The sequence below is a fragment of the Ixodes scapularis genome, unplaced genomic scaffold (genome assembly GCF_016920785.2).
Source record: "Ixodes scapularis isolate PalLabHiFi unplaced genomic scaffold, ASM1692078v2 PGA_scaffold6__148_contigs__length_123643588, whole genome shotgun sequence".
Lineage (NCBI taxonomy): Eukaryota > Metazoa > Arthropoda > Arachnida > Ixodida > Ixodidae > Ixodes > Ixodes scapularis.
The window spans coordinates 100,477,217-100,493,094 of NW_024609881.1; the positions used below are offsets into that span (position 1 = coordinate 100,477,217).

The 15,878-nt window shown below is 42.5% G+C and overlaps 1 protein-coding gene across 1 annotated transcript; it reads right to left on the reverse strand.

Annotated features, from left to right (window-relative positions):
• Positions 1-1,301: 1,301 nt before the first annotated feature.
• LOC121833028 (Golgi-associated plant pathogenesis-related protein 1-like) lies at positions 1,302-15,659 on the reverse strand. Its single transcript, XM_042286090.1, has 5 exons — positions 15,614-15,659; positions 9,206-9,240; positions 5,592-5,681; positions 3,119-3,263; positions 1,302-1,525 (listed from the first exon to the last, which is right to left on the reverse strand). The coding sequence occupies exons 1-5, from the start codon at positions 15,657-15,659 to the stop codon at positions 1,302-1,304; spliced, it is 540 nt and encodes a 179-aa protein (XP_042142024.1).
• Positions 15,660-15,878: the final 219 nt, after the last annotated feature.

A 15,878-nucleotide genomic window follows, 5' to 3' on the forward strand; every position in this document is an offset into this window, starting at 1 on the left:
TAGTTTTGCGCTACCACAATGAAGGCTACAGCTGCACCCGGCTGGCGACACTTGGGTTTGCTCGTGCTTTTTACCGGAACTTCTACGATCAACCACCAAGATCGCGACACCAGACAGCATGATAATTCGGCTTTTGTGGCGTCAGTTTTTGCTATTTGAGGATCACTTTCGAGTCTCGACTCATGGGCGAAAGATGACGCTAATCACACCAGTCGGAGACGAGTTCAAGGCACCTGCAGTTGCGGTGCACCCAAGACCCATTTTGAAACACTTGCTCTTTGTACAGATTGCTTGCACGTGACGTCATCGTCCCTTCCTGGTAGTCATTCTAGGCAATTCCTTCTTGATTTTGCCGAGAAAGACTAATTAGGCGGTGAGATATGTATGCCGCAGAAGGCTCCCGCTCAGAAGGGATGCCACAAGAATGGCTGTTGATATGATGTCGAGGAAGTTGGAAAGCCAACAAGGCTCCCGCCGTACGTACCAGCTCTGAAGATGGCACCGAGATCAGAAGCCTTTTTATACCAACGACCGCTACTCGTGCATGATTTGGCGTTAACCGTTACAGTCTCGCATCAAAAGGCGCTGCACTAATTGAAGCGAAGTTTAAACCGAAGTTCGCTTTTTAAAATCCACGGTAACATTCCGACTTGTATTCGTCCGCACCTAACTCATTACGACAAACAAACGATGAACGCCGCCGAAGCCGATAGGATAAGCCGCTGAAAACCCGGCTGCATTACCAACGCCTAGCATCATCAGCAAAAAGTGTTCGAACGTCGTTCTACTTTCGGAGCCTGCCAGAAATCACAGCCAGTCTGGATGGCTCGTGCCCTGTGCCGGCCGTTGACCCCCGCGTTTAGGGGCGGATGCCGGACGAACAAAATCTAGCTGAACTGGATCGGCGGCGAACAGCCTGTAGCTCAAGGTGATTAGCCGAATATTGGCTAATTCAGCCTAACAATTGTTTGATTGCCTTTTGTTATGTTAAATGTTAAATCGAAGCACAGCGAAAGACACGACCCGTGTATTAAAAAATTACTATATGGCAGAGCCTCATTCGTTCCGAATGAATGTCAGCCGGAAGAAGCTACAGCCATTACAGGGGCAGCATTTCGACTGCCACACGTTAACATGGAGATTTACCCATTAAACTTACGAAGGCACTCTGGAATTACTGAGGCTAGTTTTGCAGGAAAATAACAAAGTTTGCATTTATTGGCGCAAGTTTTCTGTTGAAAATAATATTCATGATACGAGCCTTTAGTTAAAAGCAGCGCGATTTTCTTTTACTAAGTTTATTAACGAACATTGTTAGCAAATTCTCCGGGGATATTTCCTTGAGGCCAATAGTTGCAGACAACATACGTCGTCCTTGTATAAAGTGAGCGGGCATAACCACATCCAAGATATATTGTTGCTTTCCACACCATCTGTGTGAAATGGGATGTTTTTGAGTTGTACCGTGGGTCGTTATAATTATAGTGATATATTTCCTTGTACCAGAGCGAAGTAACTTCTTTTTCTGAAAAGAACGAAGTAGGAAATATGTCCTTAAGGTGTTGCCGTCATGCAGCTTTTCGGGACTTTGAGGTACTACTTATGCAACTAATATCTGCTGCAACCTGTTTAGTTAGCACAGTATATTGGTACTGTTAAGTGCTATACAACAAGTATTTATGTGTTATGATTTTTCAAGGTATAAATTAGGAAAAGGGAAAAAGCTAGGAGTCGGTCTAGCTATTAAATTAAGACGAAATTTGTAAGCCTAAACCATGTTCATATTAAAAATAGCTCAGAAAGATGGGGAAAAAAAGAAGCAACAGGACAAGCGTATTTTTGTCCTGACTTTATTGCGCAATTTTTATATGAATGTCAATTGCCAACTTGCCCAGCATACCAAGCCTTAACCACGAACGAGTCAATTAAAGTTGTGAACACACACATACATTCGTAGAGCTTTGCTAATTGAAAATATGATGTTGGTGTTAGTTATAATATTGAACACGAACAAAAATCAACGAAGTTCCTACGAGAAGGCACACAAGCTAGACAATCGCCACAAAGACGCATTAAGTCCACGCATAGACATTTTACATATCTTTCTTCTATTTTAATTACAAATGTTTATGCATGCTTTCGTGTCAATGCGCTAGCCATTTTTGCAAAAGCAGTGTCCTCTAAAGAAACTGGCTTGTACAGTGAGACTAGCGTTATTGCTGTTAAAGAAATCCGAGAACAGTTTATTTGATGGCTCATTGAATGACTTGATTTTAAGCTTAGGTGATAGCTCAACACACTGAGAGTGCCGTCCTAAAGCAATACATTATTTTAGCTAGCTGGCATGTACTTCCTACATTCGGAGTTTATGCGACGTATCATCAAAGCAAAATTACGTATTATTTCTCCTTCAAAATTCTCGCCTCATTGTAGAAATACGGTGCTCCATGCTGCATAATGAAAATTCTCCATGATTGAAATAATAAGGGGGGTTAGTTGGTTTAACATATTGAATTCAAAGGCGCAAAGGGCGGACCCGGACATGAAGTAGACAGGAATAGCTCTGTCCTGTCTACTTCATGTCCGTGTCTTTCCTTTGCGCTTTTTAATTCAACATGCTCCATGATCCTGCGTTTTTTTATGGGCGTAAATGGTTCAGGCGCTTGTAGCAGAAGCACAAAGATGACGTGGGCCGTGACGATGCACCTTTTGCGCTGCTTTATTCGCTAAATCGTATTGTAGTGTCGGCCTCGCTTTGACGTAGTATGATATACAGGAGACATTGGATATCTGTCACACCAGATATTTTAGTCAAGTTAGTTTGACGTATATCAGGGATAAACAAATAAAATGTATTAAGTCTACAACATCTAATAATTTATCACCTCTAGTTAAACAAACAAAGCAACAAAGTTGCAGGTGAGGGCAAAAATAGCTAGAACACGATCCTTTTGTAATTCTGATATTAAAAGCAGACGTTTTCTTAAAACGCTTAGTTTCTTTACCAAACGGTCCGCTGCAAGTTTACGACGCATTTTATGAGCTTAGGTAAAAGAAAAATATTGAACATATCGTGACATATGAAACCTGCAGCAAAAGGAAGTGCTATATTACTGACCTGACGGTATAAAATTGGGGTTAGTCAGTGTCATCCAGTAGATATTTTCGCCCATTCTATTGTAAGGGTCCGGTTGAGGTGGTCGATGTTCAATAACATCATATTGGGCAAGCCTTTCCGCCCACTGCTGTGCCCATCCTTCTAACTGCGTTAAAAGGAAAGAGTATTGAATAATGTACTTAAATGTGTTTCGAAGCAGCTGAGGTTCTCATATATTGACCCTGTTTTCGCCAGTGCGATAAGCACGTTTATTCACTTGTTACTATCTTGGACATTACAACACTCTAAGAAATCTGAAGCGTTTACTTTCGCAGATAGCTGTCGGGAGAGCTAATCGCTTCAATAAGCGGAGAGAGCTCGGTGACTGACGCCTCTCAAAATACATCAAAGCAGAAATACATCTGTCTGCATTCTGGCTCTGGGTATTGTGAAACTTAGTGCTCATATTGCCAGACTGCAGGCAGCTTTAGTTAGGTCTAAACATTCGCTGAGCTGCATCCGCAGGTTGAAGCGACTGACTCTTCCAAGCGCTTTGTGGGAAAGAAGCCACTCTAGTATTTTAGGATGAAGATTAAAGCCGATTTAATTTCTGCCTGAAACTCGTAAGTCATCTGCTGAATTATTTATCGCGACAATGAGTTTTATTTGCTGCTTTCGGTGACACCTTCGTTTCTAAATATATTCACACATGTGCGGTGCATTAGTGAATCACGGCATTTGAAGGTGCGAGCTCAGCGAATATTATCTTAGTAAAATACTCTGCCGTGTAGAGAAGTTTCGTGGATAGTGTTGAGTATGACGTTTCATGAGTTCTAGGCCATCTAATTGTTGTAGAATACGCGCTATTTTTAAAAGCAGTTTTTTTTTACACATAATTGGCTAAAAATGATCAGACAGCAGGCGAGCTGGTGTAAGTTGAACATGTTGGTAAAGCTCAGACTGGGCTAGGAAGAAGAAAACACAAAGGAAGGCAGAAATAAAAGCAGGCAAGGTGTCAACAAGTTACAAAGTTTATTTTGTAACGCCTTAAATACCACACCACCAACGCCGTCACTACAGGCACCCGAAGCAAAAAACCCGGCGAAAAATGGAGAAAATAAAACAAAAGGTTTGTTTGTTTGTTTGTTTATTCAGATTTTATAGTCTCCGATAACAGGGCAAAAGGCAGATATGCTCTGCCTTACGTGGCCCTGTTACCGGTTGAGAATGTTCAGCAGAGCACGAAAAAAAAAAACACTAATGACAAACATTCAAGATTAAATAAGAAAAAATGGTATATGATTTGTATACAGTAGTTACAGCATAGTTGAGATAGTTGAATATATTGCATAAAGAAGGGACTTAAGAATAATAGAATTATAACTGGCGTACAAATAGCGGTAAAATTTATTACACATATATCAGAAATATTTTGTTCATTGCACACAATGAAACGTACTTTTCGATAAAATGTTTATACATTTGGTTAGTTAATAGATCCATAGTTTCAAATAGTTTCTTCAATGTTTGGATGTTTGTTTAGTATATCTGGTAATAATAATACAATCATTGTTCACCGTAAATTGTTCCTCAGCAGAGGTGTTCTATATGTGTCTTGTCGGAGATTGTTTGAAGTGTTTGCAGAAAGTCATGGGTCAAAAAATGCAGATTCGTCTCTTTTTATCAAAATAAGGATATAGACTGAGCGTTCTAGCTGAAAAATCTGCACTATGTCAAGCAAATTCTGTTTAAAATATTAAGGGGCTGGGTATGAGTATGAGCCATTCGCTGAAGGCTTTCCATGCAACGTACTTCCCTTTTTCTTCCCTATCTTTGGATACGAAAGATTTACCAAAAGGGTCACAGTTCAGCACAAACACCACCTTGCCATTCGCAAACGCAAGGGGTTCACAACTGAACAAAACAAAACGAACTTAACTTCCGAGAAAGAACTAAACAAATACTGAAACTGCCTTTCTCTCACAAACCACAGAGTTCAAAGATACACATATACAGTGCTTACACTTTGGAACTGCCTACCCGGATCCGCAATATTGTAACTACCTACAACATTCCTTACAAAAAAAAAATTGAAACATCTTACAAGCGCAGGAATTGTTTACACTCGTTGTCAAACTGCAGACGTTGCATGATTTTTTCTTCTTCCTTTGCGTTTTCCTTTTCCTACCCAAGTCACAGGTTAACCATCAAGTTTATAAGTAGTTGATTATTTCGCCTAGAGTGCACTAATGGACCAGATCTGTACATCTTAGAGACCTACATGTCCGGTAATCTTTTAAGGTGGTCTACTTAAATATATCTTAGGAAGTAAATTTTCATTTACAAATAATCTGCTTCACAAGGATATTGGTTTGGTTGTAATTATAAAGAAACATGCATTATTATATGACGTACCAGTTGATATATCAAGTTCTGACCTGAACAGATAGTGAACGATTGCAAACCACGAATGAAATAATATAAACATATTTACGTTGTAATTATATCGGAGATGTGACGTCCCGCGTTGCCCTCTATAGTAGTTGTGCCATTCCAGCATGTATCTCCGGAACTCAGGGTCAACCTGAAAAAGCGTTCCGAGCTTCAATCTTGATTTTTTTTTATTGCGCGGTATGGGCTGATGACATTGTAATCCTAAATATATAGAGCAGCTTACAGGATCTAAACCCCGTCCAATCTTGAGAAAAATGCAAGATCTACTTTCTGAAATCTAAACAAGACCGTTTGATTTATATCTTATTTTTATAACGTGTATTGAGTTTAATTTATTTCGACAAATTGCGTGCAACGAAACAGGTCGAATTACTATAATATGGTCTAGATTACCCGAACGAAATACTGCCTTTGAATAATAATGTCCACCCGCCCCCCCCCCCCCCTCCTCCAAAAAAAAAAAAATTTGCAAAATTGATTTAGGGATTTTTGAAAGTTGAGTCTGAGCCCGAATGTAGCGCTAGCGGTCCGGACCAGACGTCACATTTTCAGAGCTAGCAATTTTTTAATTAAAAATTTCCAACATGGGAAGTTAAAATCCGGTTTCGGTAGTTGCCGCCATTTATTTCCCTGTGTTTGTGGTTTTGTTGACCATTATTTTACAAATTCAAAATTTATGAATATATCTTGCAATATTTTAATAAGATAAAGGTTTGTCTGAAAGCTTTGGCATCTAGTCCGGACCGCTAGAGCTACACCTTGGCGGGAAGCGACCGTCTGGCGATGCATAGTTTAATTTTAAGGTGACACCAACACTGTACTTTTTGTTTTTTCGGTGGCAGCCGGTATTTTCTGGGTGATGCTATTTAATGACGAGACTGATGGCAAAAGTGTAGATTATTGTTTTCAATTATGTGACTTAATAGTTAAACCTTCAACATACTTGCATACAGATCATTTATTGGTGAAGCAGTGCTGCACGTCCCCATCTGATATCCCTTTAAGCAAACCCATGTGTTCCCCTTTCCTTGTTTGACAGTTCTGCTCATTGCCTTTTTCATTTTCTCTGACGGGGAAATTTGTATGTGCACCTATGTCTGGTTACATCTCGTGAGGTTTTCCAACGAATCAGGTTCAGTTCCGTGTTGTTCCATCAAGTCAGTGCAAATTTGTTTACGTGTGCTTTTTTCCTCTGGCTAAGGGTTTTGGGCACCATATATTGGCGCAGACTTTGCGAATGATTACTTGGTTCTGCAAAACTTATCATATAGTATTTTTGATCAATGTGAACCAGGTCTAAAATCATTCGATTATTTAACCGTTGACCGTTGCTAACAATTTTTCTACGGAATTTTTCGGCACTGGTACAAAACGCTGCATAAGATGTCGTCACATGCTGTCACACCTTGCACCGTCTTCTGACCGCCAAAAGAGTGCTTTGCTGTTTGATGACTGTTTTTGTTTATGACTGTTGTATGAAGGGCTGTCCAAACCGGAAAAGTTTTGCACAGTTACCGCATCAGCGGTACCGGAGGTGGAGGTTTGTCTTCGGTTACTGTCCGCTTTAGCAATTTTAGTTTTACCGAATTGGGGGGGGGGGGGGAGGGGGCGAGGGGGGGAGAGGGTAGGGGAGGGGGTAATTTCTTTATAGAGGCGTTCTTATAGAACGGCTCAGAGTGTGTTCATCACGTGGGTCATGACAGCCACCCACACACTCTGCTGGCTGTCGCCAAGGGCTCCGCTGTGATCAATCCCTAATCTCCGGACCACGCAGTGCGTGGTTCACGAGCCACGGTTCAGAAGAAGAGTCGGTCAGCGTCTGTTCATGTGCGGTAAAACGTTACAGAAAATTTGCGAAATAAAGATGCAGTCATTTCAACTATTATTTCCTCATTATTTTTTTCTTTCGATGGTCCCCAGCCAAATGGCTCGCAAATTCGTACTTGGGGTGGTATTTTATAGGTATTGAAACCGTGGGTAGCAATCACGACGGTAGCACAATTCACAATACAGCGTTGCCTCTTTTACCGGTATCAAAACCTTCATACATTGTCAACATGCGCAAACGAACATATCATGCCAAATGAAGCAACATAGTTGACGTAGGACGTTAGGCTTAGGGCAATCATGGTACAAAAACAAGCATCTGCACAGCGCTTCTGAAGGCACGTACTGGCGATAGTTGTTTGTTGAAAACTAAGTCGGTTTAAATCTTCATCTAAACACACCGGTGGACGCAAAATGACTCGTACTCATAAAAATAGATGAGCTCGACGATCTGCTCTCGTTGAGCAGCTCGCGGACGCCGGCAGTCATATTTCTTATCGTTTCGTTCCAATGGAGAAACACCAATCTTGGGATAATTATGAAAACAATAATATCTGTATGTACAACATTTGTTTTTTAAGCATAAAGAAGTATCGATTGAAATACTACTACTGCACGCAGATACAATTTCACAACGGACAACGTAAATAATACCTTTTTTTAAATTATTTTTCGCGCTACCTTTTTTAAAACAATACGCGTCCCGTTTAGGCTTGTTAAAAATATGTATTTTGTTTTGTTTCAGTGTTTCTTTGAGACGCATCAACGACCACCTTGTAAACAAAAATAAACCCATGACTTACACACCGAAATTACGGTAACTTTCGCCACGTTTTGCTCAGTCTCGATCGGAAAGACGCGTGAACGCTCACTCGCAATATTGTTGCGGGATGACTCAAAGCGGAACAACGCTCGCTAGAAAAACCCATCGTACGTCACGAGACGTCGATTTTCCAATAATCTGGAAACCAGGAGGCAATCGATTCACTTAAACACTTTCACTTCACTGAGGATTAAAATTGAAGGGTAACAACCGTGGACGAAGTAAATAAGAAAACGGTGGCACTGCTACATTTTTGCACCCGTGACCACCGCATGTCCCTTTAGACCTGTGTGTTACTTGGAAACGAGCCACTACTTGCACCAACACAGGTTATTAAGTTTCTAAAAAGTATTGATATTTCACGCAAATTGTAGCCTTATTCATTATGTAAGGTCCTGCCATATGTTATACAATTTCATGTTCATAAATTCATAAATTACCAGCTACTAAAGCTCTCGCTTCTCCTAAATCCTCTTACGCAGTAGTTTCATTTCTTGGCGCATCATAGCCTTAGTGTCTTTTGCGGCATAGAACCTCAATCTACTACTACTACTACGTGGAGCACCGTTTAGAGAAATACAAATCATCTGAAGCCATGTGTAGATAGGGGTGGGAGTGTTGAGGGGAAGAACCGATGAGTCTTAAAACTGCAATATATATCTGTTTATTTATTTATTTACACATGCTGTGACCTGTATGAGGTCGTTGCAGGACTGGTATAAATAGAAAACAAAAATTACAGACTAATGATACAATATGCCCTTAAACATAACAAAAATGAAAAATGATTATGTCATGTATTAGTGAAAAGACATCGGCAGAGTAACAGGCACTTTTGTCGCCATAATAGTTACTGAATCCCCTCGTGTAGTGTTTCGATCACTCAGTAGGCGGATTTCGTAGTGCATAATAACTTCTCTTATCAAAGCTGTAAAAAGTGCGGAAATACTTCGTTAAAAGCGTCTTAAAATGAGCTGGGTGTTTTCCACAGGAATGCAACCCACCTTTTGGTGCCTCTGCGTCTTTGCCTGGTATATTGCTGTGTTAAAAAAAAAAAAAAAAAAAAAAATGAAAGACGTTTACAATTTTCTGTAACACCGCATTAGAGCGCAGCTCTTGATGAGGAGGAAGGGACGGTACGGAGGGGGGTATGCCCTTCCTCCCCCTCCGTGCCCTTCCCTCCTCCTCTCCCGCTCCGCTTCAATTTACCGGGAAATTTTCGCAAAATTTCCCGCTAAATGTGATTTAAAGTTTCCCGCTGAGCTTAGCCGGAAAAGTTTCCACTATATTTAGCGGGAAATTTAGCGAAACTTCTCCTGTAAACGTGAACGGGAAATTTTAGCAAACTTTCTCTCTAAATTTAGTGGGAACATTTGTACAAAATTTTCCGCTATTATTAGCGGAAAATGTTTCCCGCTATATTACGTGGGAGAATTTTCCCACTAAATTTACCGGGAAAACTTCACCACTATATTTAGAAATTTACCCCCTAAATTTAGCGGGGTAATTTTTGCATAATGCAACGCGCGATTACTCCCGGTTGCATTAATACCATAATGCAACGAGTGCGGTTATGCAGACGCCGACGGCGAGGGCGACTCCGCAAAACCGTAAAATGAGCGCCTAAGAGCTGCGCTCTAAAAACAAGAAAATGTATGACTGAAGTAATTTTGCCTTGGTATAGATAAAGAGTAATATTTCTAAGTTTTCTGTAATAAATTTCGAAATGGCAGGGTACCGGAACCTTTTGCGGGTCATTAAAATTCCAGCTTAAAACTTGGAGACATTAGCTTATGCGCCATTGCACATGCTTTCTTTGAACTTCAGTTACGACTTCCAATGTTTGTTTTTTTGCAAATTTCGTTTACAATTAATGGGGATCATTCGACGTATTGAACGTTCACCAAAAACATTTGACCTCACTTAAAAATTGGTGTGACGTTGAGACTTCAAACTCGCATTTGCTCTCTGGGACAATACTATAGAGCACAACAGATGTCTCCAACTGTGATATAGGATGCGTTTCATGAACGACCCGTAGCGTCCTCAGAACGTGAGCCAAAATGGAGCGCAAGTTTGTCAACTTCTTTTGCTGGGGCTCTGGCGACGTCGGAACGCCGAGTTCTGATTGGATTCGATTAAAGGATAATTGTTAGACCTCAAAGCGAGCTGCTTTGAGGTCTACTCACTATCGTTCAATCAGAACCAATCAGAGCTCGACGATCTGACGCCACCACAACCCCTGCAAATAAGCAGACGTGTTCGCGCTCTCCATTGATTTCGTTTTTATTCTAATAGTAAACAAACGCATATTTTCTTTCTCTAAAACTTGAATGGCGAGTGTTGAGATGACGACAGAAAGAACGACACTCTGAAACCCGCTGTCGCTGTGCGAATGTCCCAGGACGCCGTAGTGTAGACGCACTGTTCGTAAATCATTCTCTTGGTGAGATTTTACTTGCAATACTCATTATCAAACTCAGTTCTGCCCTACGTTTAGATAAAGTGAAAGCTTTACCTGTCTTGCGCGTACAAATAACCTAAGTAGTATGAGCACATCATGATGGACAATATTCGCAGCGACGCCCGTTCACACATATAGGCTTAAAAAGAGGATATTGTTATCTATATGTGCTGAACCGTAGCCTCCTATATAGTGACAAAGCGTGGCAGATCGCCACGAGAAGCGGCCGCCGAAAGGGAAGAGGGGCTTGATAGCCGTGTGGTACAACTTATTAAAATAGTTAATGTGCGTTTTACTGAACACGAAAAAAGTAATCCGGGTATTCTTGGCCCTACTTTAAAGCTCGGTGTTTTCTTTATGTGGTCTTTGATACGTACTTTAGCTATTTAAAATGTTGTACCACACGGCTATCAAGCCCTTCGTAAAGTTTCGACCCAATGCTCGACTGTACGGCACTGCATGTTGAATTGAAATTCCGGGGTGTATTATGTGGGACAAAGGGCGTAAGAATACACCTTTTGACACCCTTTTTTCTTGAGAGTGTAGGAAAGCGCTAACATAATTCCGTAGTAGTGCGATGATGGCGATGGTCTTGTTTAAAAGGAGGCTACGGAGCTTCTTGGGAAAAAAATGAGTTCGAAGTGAATTCTAGTGTATTTTTACCCCGTAAACTCGAATACCCAAACCGTTTGCTGTTCAAGTATTGTTAAAAGCGAGAAAACGCGAAAGACAGTCGCTGTACGTGACGTCATCAATGGATCTTTTTGGCTGCCCAATGCTAGGGAGGCGGGGCTTCAACCCTATTTTGAAACTGCTCTTATGGCTCTCCGGCGCGTCGCATTGAAACATAATTGTGATATCTGTTATCCTAAAGGCCAAGTGAACTCAATTCAAGTGTTTTTTTCTCAAATGCAGAAGTGCCCCATCTTCCCTTTAAACGTTTTGTCGGCCTACCAGTCGGAGGATGGTAGGCTGTGGTTCGTCGGTGGTTGTTGTGGCTGAGACGGATGATCTATTTCATCAGCTGTGCCATGAACGATGACCTGCGATCTGAAATCAGAGCTTTAGGAGCGCCGGGCCGGAGGACGATGGACCCAAAGAAAAACTTTTAAACTTCTACAGCAGTCACTAAAGGAAGCGCTCTTGCTTGGGCGTGCCGCTTGAGATAATCTGTAGCGACGATTATCCAACGGTTTCCCGACGTTGGCGGAGGAAAAAAAAACAAGTAAATTCATTGCAATCTGCTGGAACGGCGTGCAAGGGGGAGCGATCGGAAGCAGAAGCGCTGACGGCTTCGTCGTTTGTTTCTTGAGTCGCTGAAACTTATGGCATTATCAAGTGTAAAGGTGAAAGGTCTTCAAGAGCCTCGGCCAGTAGTACCTTTCACGAATCCTGACGAGCGTCCTGCACTAGCCGTCTGGTCATCACGCAGCCTTGTTCGATTTTGTTTCGAAGACTGGTAGGTATTACCACTAGCGATGATAGGTTGCTGGTCTTAAAGCTATTTTTGAAGAGAACACGCCATTGAATAACTAAGCTTGACAAGTGTCGAGAAAACACGCGCGGGTAGGAACTTCCGTGAACTTCCATGCTCTCAACCAGGGCACAAAGTTCGCAGCCTTAACGTTGAATTCCTGCCATGTCTGCTACTTTGACTGTGGCGAAAAAACCTTCGTCCTCCTCGTCGTCAGTGCTGGCAGGTGGTGACTCGACGGGGCCTCTCGACAGACAGTAGGCGTCACTGTGCTTGCGACCGGATTTGTACGCAAAGGTCTTTTCGACTTCTTACAGTCTGAGGCTCCAGTGGGTGAAGCGTCCAGAAGGATCCTTTAGGGTCTCGAGTCAACAGAGTGAGTGTTGATCCTTGACCACGCGAGATGGAGTTATGATACAAGTACGGGGAAACTTTGTTATCGCCCAGACGACAGCAAGGCATACTTTTTCTGTTTGTTGAGTAGTTTTCCTCCGCCTTCGACTGCGTCTGACTTGTGTAAGTGATCACTTGCTCTGTACCTTCCTGCTGCTGGACCAGTACCGTGCCAAGTCCGTTATTACTTGCGTTCTGTAGATTTCCGTTTCTGTGAACAGGTCAAAATGGCCGATAATCGGTGGTGTCTTGAGTCTCCGCTTGAGTTTGTCGAATGCCCGCTGTTTTTCTTCCCATTGAAACTTCACAGCGCCCTTTGTGAGATGCGTCAGTGGCGTGAAAAGCTCGGCAAAATCTTGAACGAAGCGAAAATAGAAGGCGCTGGGACCCTAGAATCTTCAAACGGCCTTTTTGTCCTACGGCGGTGAAAATGATGCTACGAATGCGACTTCTCGGGGCCAGTTCAAACACCTTCGTTGTTCACAACGTGGCCTAAGAACTTCAGTTCGTCATAGGCAAAATGGCATTTTTTTGGCTTGAGGGTGAGTCCAGCAGTCTTGATCGTTTGTAGTACGGCTCGAAGGCGACTCAGGTGCTCGTGAAACTCTCGTGTAAACACAATGACGTGTTCTAGGTAGACAAGGCAGCTCTGCCATTTCAGACCTGGGCGTTGTATCCTTTCGGAGGATTTCCATGGACAACGGGTTCAGCATTGTCACCCAACCAACTCTGCAACTGCCAGAGAAAGTGTTTGTAGGGGTCCATCGGCCCAGTATTTCCGCCTTAAGCAAAAACGTTGCTCGTTGGCACGAGCCCGTCGGCGCAAGCAAATAAACAGACCATTTAACCTAAGCTCAAAGCCAGTCGCACATTTTTTCTGTCCTCAACATCGAACACTCGACAAATCGAACCTACTGCAATTGATAAGATGTTGAAGAATTTGGAACTTGACCTTTCGGACTGTAGTACTTTGTGCACTTGATACTCAGTCACCATCGCTTCAGTGTAGATATGTGGCAATAATAATTTAATATACATACGTCTCTTTCACAGCCTTCGGCCTGGATTATGAAAAGTGCCCCGATAATAGTGTAAGCTACCAGTAAACATTTATCAATAAATGTCAATTTGTTTTCATCCACCTTGTTGTCTAAACTTGACCAGATTTTGCATTGAGTGTCCCAAAAGATTAATGTAGAGTCCCGATTCTCCCGTTTTTCCATTAAGTATCTAGTTAGTTAACTGAAACGCCTGTATACAAAGTGCCTTTCACCCACTGATAATATGTTTGCATCGACAAGAAACCATCGCGGCATTCTTCAAGCAGCGGCTCCCACGGCGATCAAACCTCATGCTCCGCCTTATCTGAGCCGGTTGCCTTACATGCCTTCTAAGGCGCTAAATATACGACACCAACGACCGATAGCGCCGCGCAGTCCTAATCGTTGCTGCTGACGAGGCTGCCCCAAAAAGTGCAGCGCGCGCTCCAATTGGTCTGCGATGGCTTCCGGCGACGCGCCGCCGTTTCGGCGCGCCATCCAGTTGGCGCGTCATTCTTCGACGGCTCTGCGAAAGGCAAGCATTGTAAGCCGCCTGAGAAAAACGCTGGGAGCCCTCAGGTTTTTGCCGCTTGTCTCTGTGGATGTGGAGCGATCGTTCGCCGACTTTTAGAATTTGGTAACGGAGGAAAGGCAGAGCTTTAAGCAAACAAACAACTGAGATGCAGATGACCATTTCTCTTAACGCACGGGAACAGAACGTCGGTATTAGAATTATAAAAAAGGGAAAATACATATTTCACCGCCAATAAACACTCTGAACATGCTCCCAGAAGCGTACATTGTCCCAGAAAGTGTCCCAATGTTTTGCATTTCCTGTCCCGATTTTGACTCGTTTTCAGCACTATTTTGCGTGTCGGAAATCCCATCTCTAACCATGGCACAACTTTCACGGAGCTTCGATAATTTTTTTTTTTTTTATCGCAATAGTGAAGAAACTTGATTCGGGTTCTACATCCTGGCTCTCACAATGTTTTCGATATGAATCACAGATTCCACTTCTCATGCGGATTGCTTAAAAATAATGCGAATTATCCGTAAGATAGAGTCTTTCGAGAAGGTATTCTGCATGCGCACTCAGTAACACATCAAATTCTTCCAAGGCTTCCGGGAATTATGGCGTGTCTTTTAAACAGCGGCACTGCCATAGCTGTTGTTCATATTTGAGACGGCCGTATCTACTGGAGTGGCGACTTTTACATAAACTTAGGGAAGGTAACTTTTAATAATTATGATGGAGCTTTTTGTAAAATATTTCCTTTCCCCAACCAATGCAGGTTAATCTTAGCCTGTATTGGTTGTTATTATTAGCCGCCAACGCCGAATGGTAGATAGTACTCCAATTTTCTTTTCTGCCTATGTTGATCTGGGGGAGAATTCAACCTGCTTGTGTTCGTGTAATCAATACTGTGTGACGCTGGTTCAAAACCTCGAGGCAAGCAATCACAGTGTACAGCCAAATGTCTCATTTACAGCACAGGCACCAGAGGCCCATTGTGGCTGATCACAACCTTTTCTATACTAACAAGGACTGGTAGTTCGACGACGGACCCATGGAGTGCCCGGTCGCAGATTTAGAGCGCGAGGATCAGGAAGCGCGGAGCATCACAGAACCAGTTCTCGGGGAACCTGGAAGTCAGCGCACAGCTTTTGTAGCGGCGAGGACCCGAAACACACTCGTTCCCTCGGGAGAAGTGTGTTTCGGCGTCTCGCCGCAGCGGGGCGCCAGCCACGTGGCTCTCCTCTCATCCGTTGTCTGCCACTCTACTTTTTCCATTTCGGCGGCCGCTTTTTGTGGCTATTTGCCAGGCTCTGTCAGTATATAGGAGGCTATGGGCTGACTAACTTCCTGCTGTTTAACCATACACATAACACAGTTAATATAAAGTAATTAATAATTTTTTACTTATAAAGGTAACGATCGTAAATAAGAGAGCAGCAGCTGACCTGAGCTGATATTTTAATTTAAATGCACTCAATATTTTGTGACTTAGTGATAACAGAACCTCAAAGTGTATCTCACCTTGGGTGATGACTAAGAAGATGAGTAATGTAACAGTTCCATCCATTTCTTTGTAGTCTTTCAGAGCGCTGAAGTCGATCCATTCGCTGTTTCATTAGATATACGTGAATTTATAAGTTTCGAAAAAAATGAGGACTTCGAAAGCTTTTCAAAATTCAAATGCCATTAATTGCCCTATAAATCTTCACAGGGGGCGCCGAGAGCCCTTTTTATACACATAACAGACCTCATATGTGTGTGGCTGACCTCCTACATGCTCACGTTT